Here is a 16,445-nt window from a genome sequence, read left to right on the forward strand (position 1 = left end):
ATGTTTGAAATGACTAAAATACCCCTCATTTTATTGGAATTAACGAAAAAAAAGTTAACGGATATTAAAAGAAGGGACCAAAACAGTTGTGAGATGACACACGTTAGAAACACAAATATGAGAAACCATAAGATGCTTCAAAACCATAAACTCAATCATGAATTATGCACACAATTAAAATGTCTAGAAATGATTACTAAAGTTGCCAAATAAAATATAGGAAAGACGTTCATCTCTCGTTTGAAGAGATCAGTAAGCTTATCTGTTCAGATTTAAAGAAGATAAAAATACAAAAGTTCGTATACTTTGATGTTTTAGAGCATTTTCAGCCCAACACTAAAAACATAAAAATGAATATGTTAACTACAAGGGTGGTGTCTGATTGGTTTGAGCTTGAGCTACAAGAGTCAAAAGTGTCTGGAGGTCTCAGGTTCAAATCCAAGAAGAAATAAAAACCCCTTTGTGGCCATGGAGGTTCAAATACGGTGACTCCGAACCATCCACAAAGCTGGTTGTTACTCTGAGATTAGTCGACTTGTATAACAGGTTGGATATTCAGGTTTGATGTTTATAATGTTCAAGCGACCTCCCGTTTATAGTTTTTTTAAATTAATTTTTATAGTAGTTGAGTTTTTTCAAAGTTACCCGTTAAATTTAAGGAGACACAAGGAATATCAACTAAAAAACCGAATAAATCTCTTGAAATCAACCGAAAAAGTCTCGAAATTAACCACAAAAACTGAAAGTGTCCATTGAAATAAATAAGAAACTCAAGAAATCTTTCAAAATCAACCAAAAAATATATAAAAAAAATCCTGAAATCAATCAAAAAAACTTTAAAAAAATCCTTAGAAATTAGCCAAAAAAAACTTAGAAAATCTCTCGAAATCAACCAAAAAACTTAAAGAATCTCTTGAGACAGTGGAATTTGGCTAAAAACACATCGGACGACTTTACAGACATTTCATCCAAAAATCATGGGTCCGCAACGGGTTTCAGCAATTCAACAATGTCACAAGGTGTGAAACATTCGGACTACATTGCTTTTGTGGTGATAACAATGAATATAATTTACAAAGAACAAATAGACCAAAACAGCACACAGTTAGCTTCAACTTCTGAGATTTAAATATCTCCAAGCACAAGGGGATAAGCTAGAGGAAATACTAGAATACATGCATCTCCTCTAGAAGGCGCCTCATATATCGCCATGTATTTTGTATCCATCACCTGGAAACAAATGAGCTATTCCCGTTCAAAATTTCAAGGTTCTTGCAAGTACTCGAACATGGACTTTACGATTTCGATGAATTGCGTGAATATCTCCAAACGCAGAAACCCAAAATTATCAGGCCAGCAAATCCAGCTTGAACCTGCAACCACAAAATGATTAGTTTGTTATAAAAGTTTTCGAGAATCTGTTGGAGCAATTTTTTTTTTTTGTGCCAAAAATCTCCAAAATCTCCATTGTGGAGAATGTCGGAGATGCTCTAAGGGCGTGTTTTGTTAGCAGCTTAATGGAACTTACAGCTTATTCAGTCGGCTATACATGACTATTTGGTAGTGGCTTAATGATATAGAAAATGACTTGTTCAATAAGTTTCTAGGGCGAGCTTTATGCAGAAAACCAAGTTTTTTCCAAACAAGTCCATTCCAATTAAAAAACACCTCCTCCCATATATGAAAAAGAGAACGCCAAACAAAAACCTTCCCTTATACGACAGATTAATCCACACAAACAGCTTTATCCATACAAGACTTAATGGAAAACCAACCAAACATCCCCCAAGTCTGCTTAGATCTTAACCCAATATTTTTAAATTTGTAGCATTTATAGGTAGTTTTGTGTTAGCATTAATGAAACATCTCATGTAAATTTTAAGAATTTACATCACTTTGACCATCACCAATTAAACCCTCTTTGTTTCTGGATGGATTCGATGAGTATTAATTGCATGGTATAAAATCTTCTTCAATATAACCTACGTTCATCATTTTTCAGTAGATGAAAAAAACAGAGTAGATACAAAATTCAGCAACATTTTTATAACTGACCTTTGGATCAGCCACGATGGACTTTAGCATTCTAAGACGAGAAGCCTGAGGCATCAGAATTACTACTGTGTACTGTCTTTTGCAAGGGAAAGGTATAATCCTCTGCAGGGCTAGCTGAGCTGTCACTGGTGTCAAGGTTTTCCTAACATCTGAGCGACTGTCGTCTTGAACCTGAATTAAAAAAAATCACCAACTCCAAGTATTACTGAAAAGAAGCTTACTATTTTTTGACTTCTGTAAATAACCTATCTTTACTGAAGTGAAATGATTGTGATTGTGAACTTGTAACGACGGGTTAGAGTCCACAATCGATGCTAAATTCAGTCAAAGGTTGAAACAAGCAATCACCATAGCTAACATTGAGGCCAACAAAGTCTTGATTTCAAACTGGTCAAGGTAGGATAGAACTATATAAAGAATAGTAGGCTACAAAAACTCTGGAGATAAAAGGAAATGTATATTAACAAATTGAAATGAAAAGCTGAATCAATAAAAAAATGGACTTGTTTTCTAGAAGAGTGGAGTAATGTGCAATAAATATTGCATTTGTAACTAAAAACTCATTCAAAACAAAACACGGGCAGAGATACACTATTTTTACATCAACTGGGCTTGAAATTAAATTAAGATAAGATCAGGGACACATTTGTTTCTTAAAGACCGTATTATAAACATAAATCTTGCCATGTACATGTCTGTGACAATAAACCCACGATAGAAGAATTAATGCACATCATTTACGTCTTCTATAATCTGGAGAACAACCCCTTCATTCGTGATTTGAGACCAAACAAACGTTGTAAACAGAAGATGAGATAGGCAATTACATAAAAACTAGAAAGTTCGAGTGCATGTTGTTACGGAACATTGGAGACAAGAGAGATAATGCTTGATTGCTTGTTTGCTTAACGAGGCTTTGCCAGACTCAAAGTCATATTAGGTAAGTTACTTTTGTTATATACTCCACAAGCATCAGTTTCAACAGTCAATTCCAACTATTGGAGTCATAAGCAAACTCATTAAGACTAACCAGTTAAGTTTCCTAATGAGAAACCTTTCTTATCAAGCAACAAATTTATGGAGCATTTCAATTAAATGCACGCTTATTCCACATGTAGCTAAACAAGGAGGAATTTTTTGAAGCACAAAGCAAGTAAGCAACATGAAATGAACGCTGTGAACACAATACTCACCGCAAAGGAAGTACCAACATCCCCAGAATAGATCCTAGATTGATAGCCAAGCAATATCCGATCAAGCCACCAGTAATTCTCCTGAACAACCACATTTATTAGCACCGGAGAGATTTGAGGCATATATTCACATAACCAAAATTATTTTTCTGGTAGACAAGCACATGTTGTAGAATCCATGATCGCTTAGGTTTAAAACAAATAACCTAGTTCATCCTCTTCCATTTTCCTTTGATCTACTTTTGAAAGGTAACCAAAAACGACCAGATGATCCACTCCCGAAGGCCTGTTTCACTTTTAAGATGAAACCTATGACTTTTCTAAAAATGACTACAGATTTTCCTACAGATGAAAGGAAGTGATTGTTTGTGGAATTTGTTCTTGAGTTCAATGAAGGCATCAGTTTTGTCCATAAAGTATTAAGGGCCTGTTTGTTAGCAGCTTAATGAGCTTAATGGGACTCACAGTTTACTTGGTCAGCTATACATGACTGTTTGGTGGTGGCTTAATGAAATTGAAAGTGGCTTATTCAGTATGCTTCTAGGGGGGGCTAATGCTTTTCTCCCAAACTTGCCCCTCCCAATTAAAAAACATGCTCCTTCCATCTATGAAAAAACTCACTCAAACAAAAACTTTCCAATCTATAAAGACAGATTAATCCACACAGACAGTTTTATCCATACAGGACTGAATAAAAAACCAACCAAACAGTCCCTAAGTCAGATAAATCTGGTTGACCAAAAAACAGTTCATATGCTTTTTCTTCTGAAATGGAATAACGGACACCATTTCAATTGGAATCACCTGTAATCCATTTTCATGGGCTCGCTGTTCAATCTCAAGTACTGTTGAAATATCTGCATCTGAAGGTCCTTCCTCCTGAAGACGCAATATCTCATCTAAAGCAAGATCAACCTGCAGGAAAAGTTGCACGATGAGGGGGAAAAGTTCACAACCATTTTTAAGAGCAGAGAAGTCAATGAACATACCAGTGCTAGAGCTACACCTGGATCGCAAGAAAAGTTTACACTAATATCACCACGAGCATTACCAACTCGTGAAGGTTTGTTACCACCAAGAAACACAGAAACGCCAGCAGAGTAGATCTGGTAGGCAGACAGCATTAGAGCACAAAAAAGATGGGAATGAGTTTAGGCCAACAAAGTTCAAACATGAAACATAAAAACAAACCTGTCCATGCTTGAATCGCAGAACCTGAATTATTTTAGCTTCCAAGAGCTTGCTCAAAAACCCAATGAAGTGAATGTCCTCCATCTATCATGGAAAGTAATTTACAGTAGTCAATTAGAGAAGTCATATGCTTCTCATAAGCATATATCTTATTGCAGGATCAACAAGGCACACACACCATTTTTTCATTCTTTAACTCGACAGGGAAGCATAGCTGAACAGAGCACTGTGCTTCCACCATGGGACTGCGAACAACTTCTCTACAAGCAACACCATGTATTAAATGGACATTTTGTTGTTATAAACTTTTTTGAGCATGAAGAAAATAGTTCATATTAGATTAATTCAGCTATAGGAAAAACATGTACAAACCTAATTATGGTCGTGGGGAAAGTAAATGGCAAGCCTTTGAGGTCATCACGGTTGTATTGTAAAATTGGTTCAGATGGTCTTGGAATTCCACCCTGCATAGGAAGTCGAGTACTCATTTCACAATTCACATGGTCACTTTCCAAGTTCCAAATCAAAGTTAGAATACAAATGCAATTCAACTCACCAAATATTGTAATATCAAGGGCCTAGCAATAGCAGGATCAATATTCCCAACGATCACCACAGTGAAAGTTGATGGGTCCTTGAAACATTTGTTGTAATATTCACAGGCTTTAAATGGATCAACTTTTCGAAGGTCACTGATTCTTGTTGGCTGTGGGAGAAGAAATGATCATTAGATGTACTTGGCAAACCAAAATATTAACAACGATCAGGCTTACCCTGAAAAAGTAGGAATTCCCATAATTAAGCTCCCTCACACGGTTTGCAAAGACAGTATATGGGTCTCTTTCCTGAGCATTAATGGACTCTTCAGACATTTGCATCACAATCTTGATGTCCTCTTCCCCTGGTACTACGACTGTTGCAAAAAGTTGATAGACCAGCTAGCAAGAAACATGAAGAAGATTCAATATATTAGCCAAAACTCTTGTGTTAAAAATATTAGCCAAAAATTTATTGATGTTCAAAATATTAGCCAAAATTGTTTGAGGCCTGGCGATGATGACAAAAAAACAATATACAGAAATACAAAAGCAAGAAGTTTTGTTTGTGATTACTCTTCGAGGAAATGGCCATATAATATTTATTACAGCAAATTGAACACTCGAATTTACTTTCTACTGCCAGTAATTAGTAATAATTTTATCATTTAACTTGTCTGCTGCTTCAGGCCTTGAGTAATGAGAAATCTTCTTCGCATATTTATAAAATTATGACAATCAACTACAAGATTGAGATCTCTTGCTCCCACCAACCTCACCATTAAGTGCTAAAAGATATCAACTTTGAATAAACTAAAAATTAAAACCACCCAGACTTCATGGAATGAATGTCTTTGGGTGAAAGGTTGCCACATCACATAGTGCATGTTGTCAAGATCTTAAACTATTTGTCACAATTTCACAAACAGCTTAGCAATATTTTTTTGTGGGGGTTGGGTGGGTGAGACTGCATGAACCTTATCAAGATTCTGAAGTAATTAGAAATCAGTGCATTTACTTCCATTTCATATTTGCATGGGCTCTATGACACAAAATGATAATATCAATATCCAAGGAGAGTAACTGATTAGCAGCATGGGTATTTATTAGAACAAACCTGCAAGGCAGTTTCCAAGTCCGAAGGTGAACAGTCACCATAGAAAGTTCTCATATATGCTCCAAGCTTTGTACCGATTTCAGCTCTCTTACCAGCAAGCATATCCAGCAGCACTGACGGTCTATAACCAAATACACCAATTTCTCCAGCGACAGTGGAACCCATTGAACATGAGATGTATTCACTTTCTGGAAGTTCAGATAAACCCCCATATGCATAGCCTGTAAACAAAACCTGTTCAAGCAGAACATATCTTATCAATAACATAAACCGCATCTTGGACAAAAACCCAGATCTAATCATTCAAACTGTCATAACTTTACGAGGCAATTAACAGGCTTTTATTCGGACTTGTGATGTACTCGCTCAAAAGTCAATATTCAAAAGGACGGCCCCCTTGGCAAGGCTTATAAGATCTAACTGTAGCCCCAACAAGGCAACCACTAGTTTTGTGGTGGTGCCAACAATAAGACCAAAGAACTGCCTAATTCACAACATCAACTGCATCCCAAAACAACTGGAGCAAGTGTCAACATGCAAATTCAGCCTTTGGCAGCTAGAATTGAGATCCTAAACTCCACGGGTAGCTTACCATGGGAAAATAAATTATTAAATCAATTAACACAATACATCATCATCCTATGCGCACACAAAGAATATCTTGGGTGATACTTCAAAGAATAAAAGATGCAAAGGGAAAGCCATGTGGCATCTAGCCCAAGAGTATAAATGATGGGAGGAGAACATCTGGTGGCATCTAGCCCAATAACTCACTGGAGAAGACACTTAGAATGTAGATTTGTTGGTTTAAGTCAAGTCTATGTTGTCAAGTACCTCGACAAGGGATACATGGCCTCACAACTGAAAGAGATCACTAAAATGATCTCCATAAGAGGATATATGAGAAAATTTGGAGTCGGTCTCTCCTTCTATAACATTCTGACATTTCCAGCTGTGTTATATTCCAAGCGAAGAAATTTGGATCATAAAGCAATTTTTGGTGCTGATGATGAAGATAACAAACCAGCTTTTAGCATGCTCTTAACAGATTTTCATATCAGATTGTTCCAAGTCATCAATCAGCAGTATAAATTTGGCTGCAAGCTAAAATGCATACAATGCTTATAAAAGCATGGACTTGTATGAATTTCATGATATCTTTTCTATAAAGATCCAAAGATTAGAATTAGTCAGTGGCTCATAGAGATTTGGAACAAGTGGTCATGATGCTCTAGTAGCAAGAGGCAAATCAAAAAGAACTTTGCAAGCACTAACAGAAATTTTCTGGCAGAAACTGATAAACCGTCATATAAATGAAAATAACCACTTATTCAACTATCATTTCATTAATTTATAGGCTTCTGGAAATATATTTTATTTTTTGATATTGTATGTAGCAATGAAGACCAAATAGAGCTAGAAGGACAGTCACTTATGTTTTAAGAGTTAAATACAACTACGTGTCAGTCGATGGACAAAAGTAAACACAGCAAACATGCCGCAACTCTGACCAATATGTGTCACTTGAAGAAAGTGACAACGAATAGCATTTAGCTATAAATATCAGTACCTTGGAAGCTTAAGCACATGACTCTGTCCCCACGTTTTGCCTTGGCGGTAGAATGGTGGGCATCCATAAAGAAGGTCACAGGTTCAAACCCAGGCCCCACCACATACTGCTGACTCACAGTGATTTACCTCCCCCGTGATGGCCGTGGGACCAGTACAGTGAGGGCGCTCCAGGTGGTGGCATCTACCCTTTAAATACATGACTCTACTTAACTCTAGAAATATTGATAACCATCATAAAGTTTTGTTTATCAGAGCTAAGATAAAGCTACAATCAATCTCAGTATACAAGTAATATTTATAATGAATAAGCTAGATGCAACATTAAAGGATACAAGCTCTAAAACCACAAAATGTATGATTGCATTAATTTCTCCACGTTGTCTTTTGCGACTTTACTACATCTACTAGTTCCAGCTTCAACATCATGTCTCGACATAAATACCAATTAGCGCATTTTTGGGAATTTTGGAGAAAAAATAAGAAAAAAGCTTTTTAAAAATCCCTCCACCCACCCGAGTGGTTTCATTCTACTCAAGTGTGAAATCCATGTGACATATCAGAAGACCATAATAACATGAATGAGTCACCACATCATGCAGGGTTAGGAGTCCCTATAATACATTTTCACCCACGCTTCTGATGTTGGATCATAACAGTGGAATCTCACTGTGCTCCCCCACTTAAGTTCCGATCTTCATTGTAAACCCAACATATATCCTTGTATATATCCGATCAATGTGAAATTATGGAAGTTAATCCCACCAAAGCACATGCTCCCTTAATTTCTTGTAACCCCCTTGAACCAAGCCTGGTCCAAACACCAGAAGAAACCACTGATCTGGCTGACTAACACATCCAAAATAAATAATGTACTACATCAACCCTAATGCTTGCAGTTATACCATGCTGAAACGTAATCATGTAGAGTTTACTACTTATATCATGTCTATATTTATCATGTGGAAGGCATGTCACAATTTATGTGCCAAGTATAAGTTTCTAGCAAAATCCACTCACTCACCATCTCCATCAATAAGTTCCCTATGTCCCTACTCCTACTGGTAAGCTTTCAGCTTCTTGTGGTAATTAGAACATTAGACAATCATACTGACAAGGTGAGTCCACCGTCAGATCCTAATACTGTACAAATGTGCAGATAATAAGTTTTATAACCAATCTTGGGTGCATGAAAACAAACCTGGTCTTCGAGGAAGTCTGTGCACTTATAGCAGACACGGATTCCATTTGACAGAATCAGCTCAGTGGCTCCAATATTGGAATATTCAGACTCCTGCACTAGAGTCCTGCAATAGAAAAAATATGACAGATGTTAAGGGGCCGTTTACCAAACGCTTATTCGGGTAAGGCTTACCAAGTCACATTACCTTACCGAATCAACATTGCAAGGACCAAGAATTCTACCCAGTAAGAACTAAGGCAAAGACTGAGAGTCTTACCCGGTAAGTGACAACGACGACTCTTACCACGGTTAGCAATTACCGGGTTAATTGTTGCATACGATACCGTTTTGGTGGACTAATATCTTACCCGGTAAGTAATTGATAGCTTTGAATTTTGTTGGTAAGCACATACCCAAGTAAGTATTGGTAAACGGCCCCTAAGTTACCATAGAATGTCGATACGGAGAGACAAACAGAAATTAGAACCAAGTGCACTACAATGCTACTTGCAAAATATGACGAGAAACATTATGCAAGATATACAATGTAGCGGTTGTAAGGCTCAGATGCAACAGTATCTTGCATTCAAAGCATCTCAAATCTATGGATTTTACTGTTTACACGAGATCAGGTGCAAGATTAGTGTGTTAGCATTTTCCAAAGTCTAATGGCCTTAAAGAATATTGCAATTTCAGATGTGTTGTGAATCAGAAAGGGAGCACAACAGAAGCATTGAGCAACTCTTTTGCAGCTCTAAGGCTCAATAAGAGAGATTCCAGTTACCCCTTCATCTCTTTAAATCCTGAAAATGCCACATATCACCAAGAAGAGGAACAAAGTTTATTCAAGGTCAGAGTTAGCTCCTTGTAAGGCTGTAACTGTGGCAAGTATTATTAAAGTTCCTTTTCACTTCAAAGAAAGGAAAAGCCATCAAGGTTATGCCTATTTTTATCCTCTGAAATATGAAGATGACAGTTGTTAATGGACTCTAAATTTTGTAGGTAAGCCTAGCTTTGAATGAGTTTATAAGATTTCAGGACCAGACGTGGCTAGTTTAGGTTTAAAACTACATACTATTACCTAGAATGGTATACAGCAAGACAAAAGGGAACACTCTGATATTGCCATATTGGTACATTTTATTGAGTGGTTATATCTTAACAAGCAAACCATATCTTCATGAGAACACAACAAGAACCTACTGCAAACAGAGACTCCAATATATAACTATTTCATTATATACAGGAAAAAGACCCCAGGCTATTTCCTATTTGTACTGTCTATCATACTGCATCAAAGGAAAAAAGCTAAACAAAGGCACATACCGGCTTTAAAGAATAAAAATACACGTATACGTAGTATCAGTTGGTACAAGGATCGAGATGAAATGACGTCCCTTTGTGATATTTGCAGAACAAACAATTGTGTAGTATAATCATCCAAAAGGGACATCAGTAAGGATACAATGACTTGCAGAAATGATATCAGATGATGCAGTTGCATGATGAGGAATTTACCCAGGGTTTGGCTTTAAAGTAACAATCTCTTCTGGGATGTGGTCTTCATCCCAAGGGGAAATATTTCCGTCTTCCTCAAATGAATTTATCTTTAACACAGCAGCTTTGAGATCGTCCACCGTTGCAACAGCTCGAGGTTCAATTGCCTTTATGACGCAACTACGTGTAGTGCGAAAATTCTCTGAATACTTGGATACCTCAGATGCAGATATGTCTACCACGTCAAAAAGTAAAGCCACGATTTATAGTTAAGCACTACAACTTTATAGCAAATATACTCAAGAGTAGAACTATAAATTAATGAAATTAACGACTTACGAGGTAAAATAGTTTTCTGAAGTTGTGCCTCATACTCAATTCCAACAACAGGTTCATTACGAAGGAAATGCTAAAAGTAGAAAACCAAGGAATTAGACAAAGTAAAGGCCTAATCAAATTATGAAGATAATGATACAAAGGCACTGCTGGTATACATGCAAATATTCCTCACGCAAACTGGTTGACTGCACTTGATCGCGCTCCAAATATGCAGATTCAATTTCAGACATCATCAATGCCCGTGCAACGGATGTTTCTCGCTCAGAAAACCCATGTAGCCGAACCCTAGCAATCTGAAAGAAAATATCAGTGAATGGAAAAAAATCACACTCGATGGTAAAGATGGAAATTGAACCTCTGTGAGCATCGATTCCAAGGCATTAAGAATCCCTTTTTCTTTACAAGATGAAGTCATTATATAGGCCTTGATTGGCTGTACAACCACATCTGCAGCAACAGAGCATGAAAAGTAAGGTGGATCCTTCTTGCGTGATATTTTAAAGAACCGCTGGTTCATGGCATGGTAAAACATGGCTTCTACAAGTAAATTCCTGTAATCCTTCACAGTTCTCAGCTCATCCACTGGTGACTTGCAGCTGATCATGACTACTGACTGTAACAACAAAAAATTTATTACGTAAAATGTGCATGGGATGCAAGTACACCAACAAACATACTCTATTAGTTCTATACAGAATTATTACATTGGAGACTGTAGAACACTAACCCCAGCAGCTTCAGACTCCACAAAACACGATATACGAGGCTCCTCGTGAGATGGGACTAGAAATCTAGGTGTCTCCAGGTAATCAGTCGCTGAAACTTTACTACCAAAGTGCGTCTTTATTAATTCAACAACACTCTGTGGAAGATAAAGGGGGAAAAAAATGAACCGTTAATAACACATGGCTCTAATTGAAAGGGATTGCCAACAAATATGGCTTTTTGTTTCTCATTTACGATAGGCAAGTACTTATCATTCCAACCTTTGTATCAGAAAAGTCTCCAACAGCAATAATGGCCATATTCTGCAAATGGTACCATTTTGTATAGAATCGCTTCACAATCTCAGGAGAAACTGTCCGGATCACCTTCTCCAATCCAATTGGTAAGCGCTCGGCATACTACGATTAATAAATGAAATTTGAAAAGGAACATTTTGAGAAAATGAACCAAAAACGGCAATTAAACCATGAAAAATATACATGTGACTATGACCAATCACCACCATGTATCTAAGCATTACTAGAACTCCCAGCAGTAACCAACATGTTTAAGAAGTAAATTAATTCTGAAAGAGATGGCAGAAAAACAATGCATATACACGGAAAAATACTCTCTTGATCTCTCTCCCTAAATATGTGCGTGTGTGTGTGTCTCGGCACGTCCAAGTGTGTTTGTGCACATGAGAGACTGTTAATGGGTGTGCTTCAGTGCCTACCATAGTGAGGTTTGTCCACCGGTCGAAGAAAAAAGAAAACAAAAAACAAACTAATGTTATGAGGAAAAGATTTAGATCAGAGTGCATGCTATTATATGATTAAAATATGAAAATGTCAATAACTGCCTGCCTGCATTGATGCGTGCTACAGCGAAGCTTCTTTACACACAAAAACAAACTATGAACGCAGATAAATGAGATGACGAGGGAAGAGGAGCAACCACAAGGAATGTTCAGAGATTCTTTTCAGTTGATATCACAGACCTTTGAACCTTCCATCATCAAAAGCCAATGTGCTTCCTGCATCCTGCCATTGGCATTTCTGTTTGCTCTATACTCTTCCATAACGGCACCTCTTTCCTTATCCAAATCCTCTGCTGATACTCGAATCTGCATGCACAAAGAATATGAAAAAGTCTGGAAGTAGAGAGCAATGATCAACATCGCCAATATTTGTTCTTACCTCTGAACTAAATTCTGCCAAGACCGAAATGGCTTGAGATAAAAGCCCAGGCTTGTCAATGGGAACAAACAATTCATAAACAGTTTCATCTGCTGATGTAACTGCATTCTGACAAGCACCGAACTCTGCTCCAATGCTTTCAAGAAATTTGACGATATCATGATTTGTGTATTTCTTAGTGGCACTGAAAGCAAGATGCTCAACTATGTGAGCAACTCCCCGCTCTTCTTCATCTTCCAGGACTGAGCTGTCATATATTAAGATACTCAGCTAATTAAATAATTTAAGAAGAAAGCATGATGCAGAGGATCTAAATACAACTGATGGTTGACACAGAAAAACTCGTGCCAACAGCTAACATTTATCCAAAGATTCCTACTAGAAACTCACACCTCATTTGCCCATGACGTGTACATTATAAGAATAAGTTACAGGTCCTCTTTTGGAAATATAAAAGTAAAAATTAACAAGTTCCAACAAACCAGTGTGCAAAACCTAATTCACTGCCGTCTCTGCAGAACAGCTACGGCAGATTGGCAGAATAAAAACGAAACGAAACCAAACCCGGTAAATCCCACTCGGAAGTAGAGTAAGGGAGGGGTGAGATGTATACAGATATGACCTCTACCCCAAAGAGTAGAGCAGCATTGTCGGTGACAACTCATCACAATAAAGTAAAATATCAAACGCATCATGTGATGTCTAAAGCAATCCCTATTGCATTTCTTGAAATTGCATAAAATGCATGAATTTTTAAGTGCTAGAAGTGTAGACAATATTTAGGATCGTAAATAACAGGAAATTAGAACGGTTTTTTGAGCAGTCTTTTTGAGTCATAAGTGACAAGTGCATGTGATTTGCATCTTTTCCCTGATTTAATGCCCTGTAAAATTTCAAGACCCATGACCAATTTAATTGACAGCTGCGTACATCAACCAACAGAACCAATCTGCTAACTGCCATCCTCATCACTTTTCTAGCCAATGCATTAATTTATAAAATAGCATCTTTGATTTGACCAAAAAAAAAGTATAATAGCATCAAAATTCAAGTGCATGAAGTACAATATCAAGCATTACAAGTACTTTCAACTATAATTAGCGATCTTGGCTTCAAATTCATACAAGTTCCAAAGTAGAACAAAACCTGACACCTAATAATCCACCAGATAAAACCAACAACAAAAAGCGGTCAGATTCACTCATTTTAGCAACAACCATATAAATCAAGCACATCTTTCAGATGACAAAAGGAAAAAAAATCAGTAATTAGAAATTAGGTTACAGCACATCGCGATTCAGGACGATTAGAAGGAACACATGCAATTAAGGCACAAGTGTTCCAACAAATGTATGACCAAAATCCAAATATTACTGGATACAAACTAAAACTAATACAACAAGAAATCAATCGGCAACACGACAACGTTATGCTGAAAACCTTACAAATTCTACAGTAAAATTGCTTGGCACAAGAGTAATTAACAACAAAGGGCTTAAATCATTCAAAAACGCAACAATCACTATAAAAAATACAAACAGAAATTGCATTTAAAATAAAAATTAAACTATAATCAGTAGATTTTAGGCTGATGAAAGCAAATATTCACACGATTATTATGAGAAATGTGTTACCCGACATTCACGGCGAGTGCCAAGGCAGCTCTCATTTTAGGCTTTGAATTCAATCGGACGTAGTAACGGAGTCCATTGTCGAGTTTACCGTGGTCCGCTCCGTACGGAACATCCGACAAAACTTCATCGTAATTCAAGTCTACCATTTTCAGTGACCTAAATCTGTGCTTCTTTACAATCTCCGATGACGTCTCCGCCGGTAACAAATCCATCGGCTACTTTCTGTGTCGCTCACACGTAGGAAAATACAGTTCAAAGCGGGCACAATTTCTCTGTGGCGGTGTGAAGTGAAAACGGAGAGAAGATTCGACGTCTTTGGTCTGATACGGAGTCAGTCAAGTTTCGCCACGTGGTGGAGTGCTGGTTCCCTTTTTTGGTAAATGTCAAACAAGTAATATCATACGTCAATTTATCCACGTGTCAGTCACTTATAGGATATGAATAAACAATTTTAAACAAATCGTACGATTGGAGGTTTTTTAAGAAAAAGATAAAAACTATTATTAGGAAGAGTTTATACATTATACTCGTTGTATATCCGTGTAAAATGACGGGAATCGTGAATTTTAATGATTTTAAATTTTCACTGGTTTTATTATAAAAGATTTAACAATGATATAAGTTACAATTAATCTTTACATATTAATACAATCTGAAATAAGAGTTATGGTTTCAATTACAGTCTATCGATGAAAAATTTTGTACGACAGTTTAAAATCCAATATATTTAAAATTCAACATATTTAAACGACTCCATAAATGTGTTCAATTAACACCAAAAGCAAGGAATCAATAGATCGAGAGCAAGAGTTTTGGAGCAATTGAAAGAAATAACTTTTAATAACTCATGGTGAATATCAATTTGAATCTCATATTGGGAAATGAGGAGAAGACATAGAGGTATAAGAAGGTGAAGACATGAATGAAATGTGTCAAAAATATCTTGGAAATATGAAAAGAAAAGATAATAATGGTGCATTGGTAACTTGTACTATATGTCATTTTAATTGTAGAATAAGATATTTTAAAATTGAATGCATAAAGTAGTAGTACTTAATGCACTATAAGTTGTTTTTAAGACTTTGTGCATAAATGTATAATACTTTGTACATTAAAAATTATTTTTAAAATTTTTGATAAATCTGGTTTATAAGGTCTCCTCCTTGTTTAGCTACATGTGGAATAAACGTGCATTTAATTGAAATGCTCCATAAATTTGTTGCTTGCTAAGAACAATTTCTCATTAGGAAACTTAACTGGTTAGTCTTAATGAGTTTGCTTATGACTCCAATGATTGGAATTTACTGTTGAAACTGATGTTTGTGGAGTATATAAAAATAGTAACTTACCTATACTACAACGCTTCTTGTTTTCGATTTCTTATACTGATTTTTGGTTCAGATAAACTAGTTTTTATCCACTTATGATTTAGTATTCTATTTGTTAACTGGGTTTTGATTTACAGTTACTGAATTTGATACTTAATTTGGGTTCGTTATTTTGATTTAGGTTTTGCTGCTGCTTTGTCTTTTAATCATGATTTTTTCTAACTGAATATAATTTTTTTGCCTTTTTGCCCTCTAATTTCTTGCTACATTGTGTTTACGAGGTTTGTTACAAATTGGTTTAACGCAAATTGGCAACTCGTTTTTATTATAAACTGGTTTAATTGTTTGTTCTTCGTTATGAACCAGTCGAATTTTGTTTTAATGTGTAACGGGCTTATTTGGTTTAAGTGGAAACTATATAAAAAATACATAAATAGTAGTATAATGTGTCGTTTTAACCAAAACAATAAAAACTTAACTGAAAAACGAACCAAATATGTTATATTTATTCAGTTAACTTAACCGTTTAAGTTGAAAATGGAAACCCGAAACCGTTTTGATTGGGATTAGTTATTCCGTTTCAAAATTATTTCGACAACACTAAATATACCCCCAACTAGGGGTACTAATAGGTTGGGTTGATCGGGTTGAAGACATTTGAACAACTCAACCCAATGCTTGCGATTTGGAAAATTTTTAACCCAACCCAACTCAAAACAAAGTGCAACCAACCCAACCCAACCTGTACGGGTTGCTCGGGTTGATACTTTTGTATATAAAAATATTATTCTAACATTGAATATGTTATTTCTCTACTCATAATTTCTCTTTCATCATTAACCATTTGATACAACTTATTCATATTTTTTACGCATATCACATTCAGTTAATTTTCTCAA

At 36.3% G+C, this 16,445-nt stretch overlaps 1 protein-coding gene across 2 annotated transcripts; it reads right to left on the reverse strand.

Annotated features, from left to right (window-relative positions):
- Positions 1–978: 978 nt before the first annotated feature.
- On the reverse strand, positions 979–14,477 carry LOC112506701 (zinc protease PQQL-like). Of its 2 annotated transcripts, none has more exons than XM_025110939.1 (21): positions 14,219–14,477; positions 12,585–12,831; positions 12,386–12,511; positions 11,667–11,804; positions 11,408–11,542; positions 11,036–11,293; positions 10,836–10,973; positions 10,681–10,750; positions 10,363–10,576; positions 8,863–8,968; positions 6,093–6,326; positions 5,213–5,377; positions 4,996–5,145; positions 4,812–4,903; positions 4,618–4,699; positions 4,440–4,523; positions 4,238–4,354; positions 4,053–4,163; positions 3,249–3,329; positions 2,056–2,226; positions 979–1,373 (listed from the first exon to the last, which is right to left on the reverse strand). In XM_025110939.1, exons 1-21 carry the CDS (start codon positions 14,428–14,430, stop codon positions 1,296–1,298), a joined length of 3,009 nt encoding a protein of 1,002 aa, XP_024966707.1. In that variant the 5' UTR covers positions 14,431–14,477; the 3' UTR covers positions 979–1,295. The 2 variants fall into 2 exon arrangements, with proteins under 2 accessions (XP_024966707.1, XP_024966708.1); XM_025110940.1 differs by having other exon boundaries at positions 12,585–12,826; positions 14,219–14,256.
- Positions 14,478–16,445: the final 1,968 nt, after the last annotated feature.

The sequence above is a fragment of the Cynara cardunculus genome (assembly GCF_001531365.2).
Source record: "Cynara cardunculus var. scolymus isolate 2C chromosome LG 2, CcrdV1, whole genome shotgun sequence".
NCBI classification, from domain to species: domain Eukaryota; kingdom Viridiplantae; phylum Streptophyta; class Magnoliopsida; order Asterales; family Asteraceae; genus Cynara; species Cynara cardunculus.